Raw genomic sequence first — 15,545 nt, 5'->3', positions numbered from 1 at the left:
AGCAATTCAGCAAGACCCTGTTTCAAAATAAAAAATAGGAAGAGCTGGGAGTGTAGCTCGGAGGTAACTGGACCACAAACATAAGTCAATCAACACGTCTGACTGCCCAGGGTGAGGAGCGGTGGCCAGTGCCCTGGGGACTGCGGAGGGGGACAGGATCGGGCGTTGGGGAAGGAAACTCAAGCCATGGTGAATCGGTCAGGCTTTAAACACCCACAGTGGGCCAGTCGCTTTCCGGGTGTTGGGACAGATCAGCGGAGGACCGACTGTCAGGGAGTCCACACCTCCGTGGGCTGGTGGCAGAGGCTGAGGCCGCAGGGACTCTGCCGCCGAGGGGTCGCCTGGGCACCAGGCTGGTGGATGGACGGTCAGTTATGGCGGCTCTCTTGCTGCCCCAGCCCCGGTCGCCCAGGCCGTGCCCAGCGGGCTCGGAACGTGCCCCCTTCCCTTCCCACCTGCCTCCCTCTGCAGCTTGGGAATTTGCTCAGCGGTGAGCCTGGGATTGGCCTAAGGGAACGGGCGGGGTCAGCAGGGAGCCCCGTAGGGACGCGGTCTAGGGCGCAGAGTCCTTCCACAGTTCCCCCAGCGGCCCGCTGCCGGGTCTCCGCTTGGCTGCGCACAGTAGGCTTGTTCGCCAGCACCTGCGCTGACCTTCACTTCTTGCCCTTGCTCTTTCCTCTCTCCTGCCTGTGCCTCTGGGGAATATCCCCTCCTCCCCTAGGAAGTCGGCTGCTCACAGGCCTGTCTCAGGCTGCCTTCGGGGAAAGAAATGTGTACGATTGGTCCCAGCCAGGGCCAGGAGCAGGATGGGCTTCTGGAAACCAGCCCAGAGGGACGTGTGATGACGAAGGAGGAGGGGTCTGGTGGAGGGTGGTAGAGGGAGAAGACTCAGAAATGGGCGCACTTCACAAAGTGGAGAGGGAGGGGCAGGCCCACAAGTGCTGTGTGCAGGTGTCCCTGTCGCTCTGAGCTACACTGTGACGAGATACAGTGCACCAACAGAAGTACATACACAGAGCCGGGCGTGGGCGCACGCGTCATCCCAGCTGGGACGGGGGGGGGGGGGGGGGGGATCGTGGTTCAAGGCCAGCCTCAGCTACTTAGTGAGGCCCTGCAACTCAGTGAGACCCTGCTTCAAAATAAAGAATAAAAAGGCTGGGGTGTAGCTCAGAGGTCGAATGTGCCTGGGTTCCATCCCCAGTACTGCACACACACACACGCACACACATGAACAAATAACATATACAAATGCACATATACACACATGTAAAGAATGCAAGGAGTAAAAAAGGAACGGCTCCTAGGGAGCTGGTGGCCAGGAGGGCGGGGCGACCCGGCAGCTCAGTGTCCTAAGGAGTGAGGTGTGGATGGAAACCCAGGGCAATGTTAGACTTGCACAGTAAGCCTAACACTTGAAACATACAGGTGATGGTCAGCATGAACGCTGCGGAGTTGACTGACTCTTGTTAACCCAGAGGAGTCTTGAAGGGAAGGACTCAGAAAGAGCTGACTCCGAGCGTTGTAAGAAACAGAGGGACTCCATCACACAGTTCTAAGAGCTCTTATCTCTTCAGGCCCAAGGGCGGGAGGTGCTGAAAATCCGCTCCAGGATCTGATTTAATGGTGGCTCTGCAGCAGGCTCCCTATCAGGACCTTGATAGGGATCTCTGAATGGAGATATGTGCAAGGATATACTTGAGAACCTTGTACTCTGTTTCCCCTGAATCCTCAGACCTGCAGAGCTGACCCTCCCTTGGTAGAGGACAATAATCTCCCATATGCTGGAGACCATGCAAGGACTCAGGTGAGGGGGAGCCTCCCAGGGTGATGGCTATCTCCCTCCACATCCACCCTCCTCCCATCATTACCACTAGACCAGCAAAGAACTTTTCTTGTGTGTGTGTGGTGTGTGTGTGTGTCATACTTGGGGTTGAGCCCAGGGCATTCTACCTCCGAGCTACACCCACAGCCCTATTTTTGAAACAGGGTCTCACTAGGTTGATGAGTCTCACTGCGTGGTAAGGTGTCCTGGAACCTGCGCTCCGCCTGTCTAGCCTCCCAAGTACTGGGGTTACAGGTGTGCACCACCACACCCCACCAAGAGTTTCTTAAAGAGCAAGACAGCCGCTGAGTATGGTGGCTTGTAATCCTAGTACTTGGGAGGCTGAGACAGTAGGATCATGGCTTGCGGCAGCCTCAGCAATTTAGTGAGGCCCTCTGCAACTTAGTGAGACCTTGTTCCAGAGTATTTTATGAAAGATAAATTCTATTTTGTAAAAAAAATAAAATAATATAGGGCTGGGAGTGTAGCTTGAAGGCAGAATGACCCTAGGTTCTATCCCTAGTACCACAAAACAAAAAATAAAACATCAAAGTAAAAGAGAGCAAGATAAAATTGTAATTTACTCTGTAAGTCACATGGTCTTTGTAGCAACTACCCAATTTTGCTTTCACACTACTCACAACAAGCACAGATAAGCAGACGGCGGATCTGTGTTCCCAAAACTACACACCGCCACAAGCGGCTGGCCCACAGCTGAGGTTTGCCCACCTCGCTCTCGGCTACAATGAGGGCCAGGTCTCTCCGTGTGACTGGAGGAAGTAACGTGCTTACCAAAGATACAGACTTAGTGAGACCCTGCTCCAGACTAAACGGTAAAGTAGGCCTGGGGCGTAGAGGTAGAATACCCCTGGCTGCAGTCCCAGCACCACACACGCGCGCGCGCACACACACACACACACACACACACACACACACACACGCGCGCGATCTAGCTATGAGCTCTAAGTCTCCTCCTTGGTCAGCAGGACAGGAAACACATGAAGAGATCTTACTAGTGTGCGGTCAGAGTCAGGTTTGTTTGGAAACATCGGTCTTCTTAGTACTTAGAAGGCTGAGACAGGAGGATTGCAGGTTTGAGGCCAGCTTTAGCAACTTAGCAAAACTGTTTTCTTGTTTCCAAATGAAAAATAAAATCAGGCTGGGAATGTAGCTCAGAGGTAGATGGGCCCTGGGTTCCATCCCCAGTGCCATAAAAATTGCTAAACTGGGTGTAGCGGCGCACACTTGTAATCCCAGCATTCGGGAGGCTGAGACAGGAGGATCGCGTTTCCTGGCCAGCCTCAGCTACTTAGTGAGGCCCTCGGCAACTCAGTGAGACCCTGTTGCAAAATAAAGTATAAAGGAGCCGGGCGTGGTGGGCACGCTTGTCATCCCAGCATTCGGGAGGCTGAGGCTGGAGGATCGCAGTTCGCGGACAGCCTCGGCTACTTAGTGAGGCCCTCCGCAACTCAGTGAGACCCTGTTGCAAAATAAATAAAAAACAGTGCTGCGGGTAGAGCTCAGAAATTTATTTATTACTGAAAAAAATAAAATAAATGACAATATAATGACAACGGCAACATCACAAGTGACTGGTTAGTATTTATTGAGCACCTGACATACCCCTGGCCCCGGGAGGAGCTGTGGAAGGACGGCACGGGGCAGGGGCTTACAGCCTGGCGGAGGCGGGACCGGGACGCGGGGCCTAGAAGACCGCTGGCCAGAGGTACAGAAACCGGAGGGTGCTTGGGTCAGCCCACTAAGTGCTAAGTGTCTCTGGAATTCGGCCTTCAGTGCGCAGCCCCGCCTCCCGTCACCCGGGCCTCCAGCTCGGCCTGACGTCTTGTCCAGCCCCTACTCCAAGTGCGGTGGGACCAGGAAGGACAGGGCAGAGGAGGTAGGTCACCGGGTGACCTCGGACACTAGGGCCTCATTCTAGAAAGATCCACTCTCCCCACCACACGCCCCTAGCACAGAGCGGCTCCCTGCCCACCCAGGACCCCCATCCCCGTCCCCGGGAGACGGGTGCCGCTTGAGCTGCCTGAGGTAGAACTGGGGGGCCCGCTGCCTGGCACTCATTTCCCACCCAGTCTGCTCAGTCTGGGGGGACAGGTGCCGCCCCAGGGCTCGTCACCAAGGCCAGGAGGGGGACACGGGGACAGGACAGCAGCAAAAGGGGCTTGAGAGCCCACTTGGAAAGACGGTAGCTGGAGCCCCCAAAAGTAGAGGGGGGCCAGTGGGAAAGGCCCAGGCAGCTCCCCAGGGATGGCCGAGGGGCTCTGTGGGCCCTGTCCCCCTGCGCCCACTGGGCCGGGCCCTCCACAAAGTGCTCTCCTTCTCAAACTTTAAGGAACTGTGGCGTGAGGAGGGGCGGGAGGCGTGGAATCTCAAGCCTTAAGAAAGGTGAGGAGGGAGAGAGCAGGTCCCCCAGAGAGCGCAGCCCACCCGGGGGGCTAGGCTGGGTTAGCCAGGAGAGGAGGCAGAGTATAGGAAGAGAAGGTTTTAAATAACAGTTTATATAATAAAAATGCCCAGCCTCGCCTACCGCCTAACTGTTCTTTAAATAATTCTCAAAGCAGAGGCCGGGGGAGGGGCGCAGGTGGGCAGGCGGGCACACACCCCGGGAGAAGATTAAATTAAAACACAATAATTAAGACGCACAAACAGAGGGGCGAGGGCAGAGGGGGCGGGAGGGGCCTCGGCGCTCAGGGTTTCCTCCGGGAGAAGATCAGCCGGCGCTTAGAGTGGTAGAAATCTGTGGAGAGAGGACAGGCGCCCGTCAGCAGGCCGGGCAGGGCGACACCGGACAACTTCCACTCGGCGTCCTGGGCGGGCGGCCGGGCCGGGCCACCTCTGAGCCACACCGAGCCCATTCCATTTGATTTTGAAGCAGGGTCTCGCTAAGTTATCTCGCACCGGCCCCACACCTTCACCTGTCTCAGCCCCAGGTGCCGGGCCGCACATGGTTCTATCAACCGACTCAAATCAAATCAAATGAAAAGGCTCGTTTTGCTTAGCCACCTGCCACACGCCCGCAGTGGCTCGCGGCCTCAGAGGCCGGCACTGGCCCTCCATCCCCGCCACACACAGGGCTTGGCGGTGCCTCGGCGTTGAATCAGCGCCATTTTAGTTCTGACCCAACCGCAAGCCTGCGGTGGGATTCTTGCCTTCCCCTCTCAGCCCCAGTTTCCAGCCTATCACAAGAAGAGAACAAGCCAGGCATGGTGGGAGGGGCATGCCCGAATCCCAGTTCTTGGGAGGGTGACACATGAGGACTGCAGGTTCAAGGCCAGCCTCAGCAACTCAGCTACTTGGCAAGACTTTGTTTCAAAATAAAAAATAAAATAGAGCGTGGGGGTGTCGCTCAGAGATAAAACGCCCCTGAGACCAATCTCCAGTGCCAAAAGAAAATAAAGAGGGTACCGAAACCAGGTATGGTGGTGGCGCACACTTGTAATCCCAGCATTCGGGAGGCTGAGACTGGTGAGGCCCTCTGGAACTCAGTGAGACCCTGTTTCAAAATAAAGAATGAAAAATAAGGCTGGGGTGTTACTTGGAGGTAGCATGCCCCTGGGTTCCAGCCCCAGTACTGCAAAAAAAAAAAAAAAGGTGTGGAGGTGCTGGGGGGAGGAGGCACGGGAAGGGCTCCCATGTCAGCTCCACACCTATCCTTGGCCCAGCACCTGAGATGCGCCCGCAGCGTTCTCAGGACTGAGCAATGAGCCGGAGCCCCTGGTCCCTGTCCTGGGGGCACGAACTGTCACCACCACCACTGGCCTCTCTACACCGCAAATTCCCCATGGGGCCTTGAGTGGCGGAGCGCGGGGCCAGTCTTGGCTGGAGGGTTGCTCTGAGGACCCATCGGAGCCCCCAGGCACTCTGCAGAGGGCCGCCATCACTTCGCGGGAGACTGTAGCTAGCTGGTCCAGCCGCACACTTGCCGTGTGGCCCGGGGCAGGTTCCCTCCCTCACCTGTCCTGCCTCTCGGGCGCCGGCGGGCCAGGTGCCGCCCTCGCCCGTCATGCCCCTCATGGTGGTCTCACCTGTCAAGCTGGTCTGCCGCCGTTTTCGGCCCTGAGAGGCTGCAGGGCCGCCGGGCGACTCCTCGGGCTGCTCGGGGGAGCGAGGGGCCAGGGTGCAGGCCCGCGGCAGGCCCAGGCGGCCGTCCTCGGGGCGCTGGGCGGTGCCCGGGCTCAGGTAGAGCCGGGGCAGCCCCAGGCCGCGCACGCGCTCCCAGGCGAAGCTGCCCTCCAGCGGGGTCTCGGTGGCGAAGTCGAAGTTCCAGCGCTCGCGGGCCTCCTGCAGGCAGCCGGCCAGGAGCGCGTCGCAGTCCCTGCGCAGCTGCTCGCCGTCCACCGGGCCGAAGAGGTTGCGGCAGGCCTTGCTGCTGTGCGGCACCGGGCGGGGGTCCTCGGGCTCCGACATGGTGCCTGCGGGGGACAGAGGCCCGGTCACGGGAGCCCGGCGGTCCACCTCGGAGCCACGCCCCAGCCCTTTTGATTTTTTAACTTGTTTCTTGACAGCACTGGGGCTGGAAGCCAGGAGCATTCTACCTCGAGCTACACCCACCGCCCTACTTTTTATCCTTTTTTATTTTTATTTATTTTATTTTTTGTGGTACGAGGGGTGGAACCCAGGGGCATTCTACCTCCAAGTTCCAACCTCAGCCCGATATTTTATTCTTTATTTTGAAACAAGGTCTCACTGAGTTACAAAGGACCTCACTAAGTAGCTGAGGCTGTCCTTGAACCCCGATCCTCCTGTCTCAGCCTCCCAAATGCTGGGATTACCAGCGTGTGCCACTACGCCTGGCTCCTTTTTTATTTGGAAACAGGGTCTCACTGAGTTGCAGAGGCCTAAGTAGCTGAGGCTGGCCGCAAACCTGCGGTCCTCCTGTCTCAGCCTCCCAAGTGCTGGCACTACAAGGGTGCGCCACCTCGGCCCAACCTGGGCCCTCCTTCACCCGGCCCGGCTTCGCTGTGTGATTTCAGGAGGCGCCCCGCCAGCAACCGCTCTTGATCCCGTCCAGCTGACTTTCCACCACCCCTCTCACAGAACCCCCACCCCACCAATGGAGAGCACAGGCGGGGCGGAGCTCAGCCCACCAGCACCCCAGGATTCACAGGGCAGCAGGTAGCTCAGGTCCACAAAGGCAGAGGCAGGGACCAGGGTCCTGTTTACAACCAGGCATTATCAGCTAAAGTCTCACCAGGGGTGTTCCTCCTGGGTATGTGTGAATTGCCAGCAGCCTCCCAATCCGGGCCCTGGCCAGGTTGCAGCTCCTCCGCCCTCCCCCAGTCTGGCCCCCAGATGCCCATGTGGGGTCCCCTGCCCTGCAACTGAAAGGCACCCTGGACCTTGGGGTAAAAGCCCCGCTTGCCTGCCTCTAACCCTGTGGTGCTGGGCATTGAACCCAGCCCTTTTTTTTTTGCGGGTCTGGGGATGAAACCCAGGGGCATTTGACCTCCGAGCGACACCCCCTGCCCTATTTTTCATTCTTTATTTTGAAACCAGGTCTCACTGAGTTGCAGAGGGCCTCACTAAGGAGCTGAGGCTATCCATGAACTGCGGTCCTCCTGTCTCAGCCTCCCGAGCGCTGGGATTACAAGCGTGCGCCACCACGCCCGGCTTTAGACTTTTCGCTTTTTGAAACAGGGTCTCTGGTTGCTGAGGCTGTCCTCAAACCTGCGATCCTCCCGTCTCAGCCTCCCAGGGGCTGGGATTATAGGCGTGAGCCCTCACACCTGGCTACTACCTAAACTTTAAAAGCCACTAATGTCTGGGGGCCTTTCCTCGTCCATGAGGGGCTGTGATAGTTTAAGGAGCCTGGCCCTGGGCACGGGTGCAGGTGACTGACAGAGAAGCCACGCAGGCAAGGCAGTCAGGAGAGCCGAGACCCTCGGCTCGGTGGACCAGTCTGCCTGGGCTAGCGCCCAGCCTCTGCTGGTGGCCCTGACCCAGTGCCTTGACTTCTCTGGGCTCTGTTTGCCGTCTGTGGAATAGGGGTGAGTACCAGCTGTCCCGAGGGATGTGGAGAATAACTGAATTTCCACAGGCGCGGCGCGGGGGGCCGCCTGGTGCAGAGCAATCCTTGGAACAGGCCCTGCTTTACTCCGTCCCGCACTCCCAGGCCGCCACTCCCTCCAGGTGGCGGCTGACAGGTGCTGGAGGCAGGGGCCTCTCCCAGGGATGTCACCGGAGGGCCAGGGAGAGGAGGGGCAGGGCGGGCGGGGGTTTCTCCCCGGCTGAGACACATCCTGCCAGGCCAGTCAGGTGATCCCAGTCTAGACAGCGCACCGCGCCCTCCCGTGCGGTTCCCAGGGGCCAGCTCCCAGGGAACCCGTTTTGCAGGCACCGAAAATGAAAGGTGCCCAGCCCAGCCGCTCCTCTCTCCCTCCTCAGAAGCGGGAGGCCAGCGTGAGTCTGCCCACGAGGAGCCGCAGGCCCACCTGCCCTGCTCGGCAGAGTCCTGATGGGCAGGACCTGAGGCCGTTTGGTGGCCCCAGACCAGGTTGAAAGGGCTGGAGCCCCGGGAGGTGTCAGACGTGCCCCTAAATTACACAGCCCAAAAGGCCAAATCCACCACCCCGGGGAGGGCCACAGTGGACGGCGCTCAGATGACCTCTGCCGGCCACCTTCAGGGCAGCAGCTGGGACTTACTTAGGATGTGCAGGGGCTGTTCCAGTTTGCAATGTTGGGCCTCCCAAAAGTGGGTGTATATGCTGCGCCTTTTCACAAGAGAGGTGAACAAGGCCCAAAGAAGTTGAGCGACTTGTCCAAGGTCACGCAGCCCACAGGTGGCACGGCCAGGATTCGAACCCTGACCCGTTTGTTGCTTGTTGGCTGGTTCTTTCTTTTTTTGGTGGTACGGGGAATTGAACCCAGAGACAGTACACCTCTGAGCTACACCTCCAGCCCTGTTTTTTTATTCTTTATTTTGAAACAGGGTGTCACTGAGTTGCAAGGGGCCTCACCAAGTAGCTGAGGCTGTCTGTGAACCGATCCTCTGGTCTCGGTCTCGGCCTCCCGAGCACTGGGATGACAAGTGTGCCCGCCACGCCCGGCTTCCTTTTCACTTTGAAATGGGGTCTCATTAAACTTGCCAAGACTGGCCTCTTTACTCTGCTGTCCCGTCCTGGCCTCTCCAGCACTGGGACACAGGTGCGCGCCACCACGCCCAGCTTTCTCCTAGGACATTCTGAGAGGCCTGTCGGAATACCTGGGGAACACTTTAAAACCTGATTAGAAGGTGCCACCTCCCCGCACCCGCTTCATCCAAACTGAAGGGAACTTAAGTCTGTTTCAGGGTGCTGGAGATGGGGGCGTTCTACCTGAGCTACACCCCCTGCCCTCTTTCACTTTTTCCTTTTGAAACAAGGTCTCCGGGGCTGCGGGGGGCCAGGGCTGGCCTCGAGCCTGCTCCAGCTCAGCTCCCCGTGCTGGAGCCGGCTCAGCCCAGTGTGCCAAGTGCGCGGTGCGCGGTACACCGCGCTGCTGGGACGCGGGGGGCTGGCGCCTGGAGCCCCCACACTCCCGGTGGCCTCCCGCGCCGCAGGCGGGCCGGGCGCGGCAGGTGCCCTCCCCCAGGCCCCCGGCTCGCGGGGGGGCGCTGACTCAGTTTCCTGCGGGCGGGGCGGCCACGTCACGCGGCGCTGAGCGGCGGGCGCGCTCCCGAGGCTCGCTCACGCGCGGGCGCGCCCCGGGCCGGCGGCCTCCTGACCCGCAGCCCGCGGGGGAGTCGGAGCCGGGCGGAGCCGAAGACCGCGGCCCCCGCGACCCCGCGACCCCGGGGGCCCAGGCGCGCCCTCCCCCGCCCGGCCCCGCCCTCACCTGCTCGGCGTCGCGGGCTCCGCGCTCGGGCGCCGGGGCTGGGGCGGCTCGAAGTCCGCGGGCGCCGCGGGGCGCGGGATTTATCCACCGCGCCGGCCCCGCCCCCGCCGGCCACGCCCACCGGCCCCGCCCACCGCCCCGCGCCGGCCACGCCCCCGGGCCTGGCTCCGCTCCTCCTCCCCCGCCCATCACGGGGGTTAGGGGCTCGCCACGCGGGGAGCGACCTGGCCCCCATGTGCGGAAGGATGTGCGCGGTGTGGGTGACAAGATGAGCACGCGCACACACACACACACACCTGTAATCCCGGGACACACGCACACTCACACGCACACACACACCTGTAATCCCGGGACACACACACGCGCGCGCACACACGCACGCACACACACACACACACACACCTGTAATCCCAGGACACGCACACACGCACACACGCACACACGCACACACACCTGTAATCCCGGGACACACGCACACACACACACACACACACACACGCACACCTGTAATCCCAGGACACGCACACACACACACACACACCTGTAATCCTGGGACACACACATACACGCGCACACACACACGCACACACACGCACACACACGCACACCTGTAATCCCGGGATTTGGAAGGGACTAGAGGCCCCAGGTTTGAGGCCAGCTACAGTAACTTGGTCAAACTCGGCTTCCAAATAAAAAATAAAATGGGAGTGGGGGTGTGGTTCAGAGGTAGAAGCCCCTGGGTTCAACCCCCAGTACCACAAACATAATAAATAAAAATAAAAAGGGCTGGGGTGTAGTTTGGAGGTGGAATGCCTTTGGGTTTCATCCCCAGTACCCCAAATAAGTAATAATAAAACAGGGCTAGGGGTGTAGCTCAAAGGTACAATGCCCCCAAATTCAATCCCTACTACGCACACACACAAATAAATAAGTAAAAAGTTTACAAACCCATAAATAATAAAGCCTTTGTCCCTCTCTTTGGGATTCCCAGGAAAGTTTCTCCATACCACCCATTCCCCTGACCCCTCCCTGGACACCTCTCCCAGCAGCACCTGGGGCAGCCAGACACCCCAACAAGGCACCCATGGGGCTAGAATGAGATTCCAGCCTCCGGGTCTCACAGAGGAGGAAACTGAGGCCCCGAAAGCTTAAAGTACGCGGAGCTGTCCAGGAACTGGGGACCCTTCTCAGAAAGGACCATGCGGCCCCGAGGAGATGTGGAGAGAGGGCTCGGGGGGAGCCGGAGCCGGCCGCGGCTCCCAGGTATTCACACAGCCCGCATCCACTGCAATTGAAAGGGGGCTCAGGGAGGTCCGGGCCCCAACGGGGATGGCACGGAGAATAGACGGCCGTGCCTGGCCTGTGGCTTCCTGCCCAGAGCTCTCCTGTTTCCCTCTCTTGTTACCCCTCTCTATTTCTGTGGGTTCAGAATGAGGAAGATGCCAGCACCCCTTGATCCCGGGCAGTTGATCGAGACAATATTAATCAGGGATAATTCTAGAAGTTTCCTGACAGACACAGATGTAAGGCGTCCCCAGCTCAGCTGCCCACCACATCTAACCACCGGCTCCTCGCCCTGGCCGCCTTCCTTTCTTCCTGGGACCTCTGCAGTTGGGCTTTTTAATATTGCAGAGAAGGAGCATGTGAACAGACATTCCACTGGAGAAACAGAATCTGGGCTTGGAGCAGCTGTAGCCACCACGCTCGGGCCGTGCAGAGGCTGGGAGCTTCTGCCCGGACATGCCCAGGCCTCTTCCTCTGAAGCAGCTGACAGCAGGCAGGGAGGTCAGGGCTCCTCTCCTCCGGCACGGGACAGAGCCTGGCACGGAGGGGGCAGGGAACCAGACCCTCTCGCCCGACGGACCTGGACGGCCGGCCGGGCTGCAGCTGGGCCTCAGGACTCTCAGCCCAGCTCCCCCTCCCCACAGCAGAGGACAGCAGGGGACTGCACAGCCTCCTGCTGCCCTGAGTCCCAAGGCTCCCGAGCACTTCAGATAGACTGGGCACCTCAAATTCCAGTACTGGAGGCTGGAAGAGGAGGATCAAAGGTTCAAGGCCAGCCTCAACAACTCAGCAAGGCCCTCCGCAACTTAGTGAGACCCTGTTTCAAAATAAAAAATAAATTAAAAACAGGGCTGGAGGTAGAATATCACTGGGTTTAGTCCCCAGTACAATAATAATAATAATAATAATAATAATAATAATAATAATAAAAATTGGGCGTGGTGGCACATGCTTGTAATCCCAATACTTGGGAGGCTAAGACAGGAAGACAGCAGGCCCATGGCCAGCCTCAGCAACTTAGTGAGACCCAGTTTCAAAATAAACAATAAAACAATGTTGGGGATTTAGCTCAGAAATAGAATGTCCCTGGGTTCAATCCCTAGTAACACACACACACACACACACACACACACACACACACACACTAATAATAATAATAATAATAATCTGGCATGGTGGCTCACACTTGTAGTTGAGAGGCTGAGACAGGAGGATCTTGGTTCTCAGCTACTTAGTGAGGCCCTCTACAACTTAGTGAGACTGTGTTTCAAAATAAAGAATAAAAATATCAGGATGAGGGTTTATCTCAGAGGTAGAATGCCCCTGGGTTCAATCTCCAGCAAAACACACACATACAAACACTAATAATAATAATAATAATAATAATAATAATACAAAGAAATGGGGTTGTAGCTTGAAACTGGCAATGCTTCTGGGCCCAGACCCAGTTACTCCCCCGCTGCCCAGGAGACTTCACACTGCCTGTTACTTTGGGGGGGGGGATTTTTTAAATGAAGACTTCCCACTACAATAATAGGATCTTTTTTTTTTTTTTTTTTTTTTGGTGGTACTGGGGTTCCTGGAAGCCCTTCTAACTCCGGGCTACACTCCCAGACCTATTTTTACATTTTTATTTGGAAACAGGGTCTCCTAAGCCATTGCGTGCGGCTGGCTTCGAACCTGCGCGATCCTCCTGTCTCCGCCTCCCAAGCGCGGGGATGACAAGCGTGCCCACCACGCCCGGCGATCTTTTTTTTTTTTTAATAGTGGGCATTGAACCAAGGGCAAGCTACCATTCTTAGCCTTTTTTTTTTTTTTTCTTTTCTTTTTTTTTTAGCAGTACTGGGGATGGAACCCAGGGGCATTCAACCTCTGAGCTACACCCCCAGCCCTATTTTTTATTCTTTATTTTGAAACAGGGTCTCACTGAGTTACAAAGAGCCTCACTTAGTAGTGATAGGTCGGGTCCTCCCTCCTCTCCCCCCACGTGACCCCTCGGTGGGCCAGGAGGCAGAACCCTAGAGACTCCAGGTGTCACAAGACTCCAAACATCGCGAGACAGACTCCAGAGACAGACTCCAGGGGTTGCGAGACCACAGATGTCGCGAGAGAATCTGCATGCCTATAAGACATCTGTGCTTCCGCTCCGCCACGTGACTCGGCCTCGGATTGGGACTACGCGACTCTCCAAAAGCTAGCTTGGGTCCTCCCCCACGGCCTGCTGACTCCCGGAGGCTGCCGGGTGGAATAAAGCAGCAGCTTTTGATAACCTGGCTGGTGTTTTACCTCCTCCGCGGCTCCCTAGCTCCATTTTCAGCGTTTCAAGTAATATCTGAAGCCTGTGAGAACTGCAATCCTGTCTCAGCCATCCCAACGCTGGGAGTACAAGCGTGTGCCACCATGCCCGACTCTGCTTTTTATTTTATTTATTTATTTATTTGTATATATTTTTGAGTCAGGTTCTTACTAAAGTGGCCCAAGCTGGCCTCCAACTTCAGACCCTCCTGTCTCATCTTCCCAGGTCCCGGGGATGACATATACGCGCCGCTGTGCCTGGCAGTAATCAGCAAACATTTATGAAGCGGTTACTAAGTATTCTGTATTTTTTTAAAAAACCATTTGCAATTGGCTGTGGTGCCATGCACCTGTAACCCCAGTCCTTGGGAGGTTGAGAAAGGAGGATGGCATGTTCGAGGCCAACCTGGGTAGTTAAGTGAGACTCAGCAACTTAGGGAGACCCTGTTTCCAACCAAAACAAAACAAAAACAGAAAAAGAAAAAGGGCTGGGAGGTAGCTTGAGAATGTCCCTGGGTTAATCTCCTGAACCAAATAAAAAAAGAAAAAGAAAGGAAAAAGATAAAGGAAAGAAAGAGGAGAAGAGACTGCGGCAAGGTGGGGGCCGGCCGGCCTCCTGCCCCGCCCCCGGGCCCCAGCGCAGGCTCTGGGAGGCCGCGGCCGGCAGCCTGGCCGGGCTCGACATGTTAGGACTTGTCCCTGAGAGCTGGCCTGGGCGCGCTCCAGAACACAGGCGCTCAGGGACGGGCGAGGGCGGCTCTGGGGCAGACCCACTCCGAGGAGGAGGGTGTGAGGGTGGCGGTGGGCAGCTGCCCAAGAAGGGACAGGAAGTGTGGGAGCAATGTCTCCTCTTCTTAGAAAAGGCCGGGAAGTCCCACGCGGGGCCAGTCGGTGTTTGCAGGAATTCACCTCCTCGCAGGCTTCAAGAAGTGAGACCCTAGAGGGAAGGCAGACCCTAGAGGGAAGGCAGACCGAGGAAGAAGTTTGGGTTTTACGAGGAGTAAACTAGTACTGCCACAGGACAGGGGAGCGGGGATGAGGAAGGCTCCAGGAGGCCTCTGTGTCCCCTTCTGTGAGACAGGGGAGGTGAGGGTCAGACCTCCAGCAAATCAGAGCCCAGCAGCCCAAAGGACAGACGGCGCAAATCCAGCATAGAGCTGGGCGGGGTGGGCACGCTTGTCATCCCAGCACTTGGGAGGCTGAGACAGGGGGATCCAGGTTCACGGACAGCTCCAGCTACTTAGTGAGGCCCTCTGCAAGCGAGTGAGATCCCGTTTCAAAATAGAGAATGAAAGATAGGGCTGAAGGTATAGCTCAGAGGTAGAATGCCCCTGGGTTCCATCCCCAGTACTGCCAAAAACAAAAAAAGAAAAAGAAAAAAATTCAGCATCGAAATTGGGCAAAACATTGGCTCCCCAAGACCCAATTCTTTTTTTTGGTGGTTCTGGGGTTCCTGGAAACCCTTCTACCTCGGGCTACACTCCCAGACCTATTTTTTATATTTTTATGTGGAAACAGGGTCTCTTAAGCCAGCGAGGGTAGCTGTGAACCTGCGCCATCCTCCTGTCTCCGCCTCCCAAGCGCGGGGATGACAAGCGTGCGCCACCACGCCCGGCGCCAAGACCCAATTCTGACCAACCAGAAAAGAGCAGATGGAGACCCTCAAAAGGTATAGGAGCTCACCTCCCAGGACTTCGAGGGGTACTCTTCTGGGGTGCGTGGTGGGGAGCTGTTTTTGTCTTCTATCTTTCCTGGGCTTACAAATGAACTTTCATATTTCTATACCTTTCATCAGACCTTGGACTTGGCCGGTTGAAATCCTCAGGACAAGAGACCCGATAAGAGAAGACACCCCATATCATTTTTTGGTGACTCAGATGAAAAAAAGAAAGAAAGGGAACCAGCAGAGGAAGAATGGTCACATCAGCATCATCACTGTCGCTGCTGTCAGGAGCCACTCTGGCCGGCTGTGCTCGGGCTCAGGTTTCCTTGGCTGGAGCTGATCCCAGGCTCCTGTTTAACCTGCAGAAAAAGGGGCCGGAGCTGGGTGTGGTGGCGCACAGCCCGAACCCCAGTATTTGGGAGGCTGAGACAAGAGGACCGCAGACTCGAGGGCAGCCTCAACCTAAGGAGACCCTGTTTCCTGAGGGTGTATCTTGGAAGCAGGATGCCCCGGGGTTCAATCCCCAGCACAACACACACACACACACACACACACACACACACACACACACGTGAAAGGTTTGAAGATTTCAATCTTTCAAGGAAAGATTTCAGAAAGGAAATCATTGAGCCATGAGGGTTCTAATATCAC

At 57.1% G+C, this 15,545-nt stretch overlaps 1 protein-coding gene across 1 annotated transcript; it reads right to left on the bottom strand.

Moving 5' to 3' along the window:
* Positions 1 to 4,527: 4,527 nt before the first annotated feature.
* On the bottom strand, positions 4,528 to 6,247 carry CDKN1A (cyclin dependent kinase inhibitor 1A; the record flags this gene model as incomplete). Its single annotated transcript, XM_080709860.1, has 2 exons — positions 4,528 to 4,577; positions 5,866 to 6,247. 2 exons carry the CDS (start codon positions 6,245 to 6,247, stop codon positions 4,528 to 4,530), a joined length of 432 nt encoding a protein of 143 aa, XP_080565986.1.
* Between the last annotated feature and the right edge of the window lie 9,298 nt (positions 6,248 to 15,545).

The sequence above is a fragment of the Muscardinus avellanarius genome (assembly GCF_963383645.1).
Source record: "Muscardinus avellanarius genome assembly, chromosome: 14".
Classification (NCBI taxonomy): domain Eukaryota; kingdom Metazoa; phylum Chordata; class Mammalia; order Rodentia; family Gliridae; genus Muscardinus; species Muscardinus avellanarius.
The sequence above is the reverse complement of the archived record's forward strand: the minus strand, read 5'-3'. Positions and strand labels throughout refer to the sequence as shown.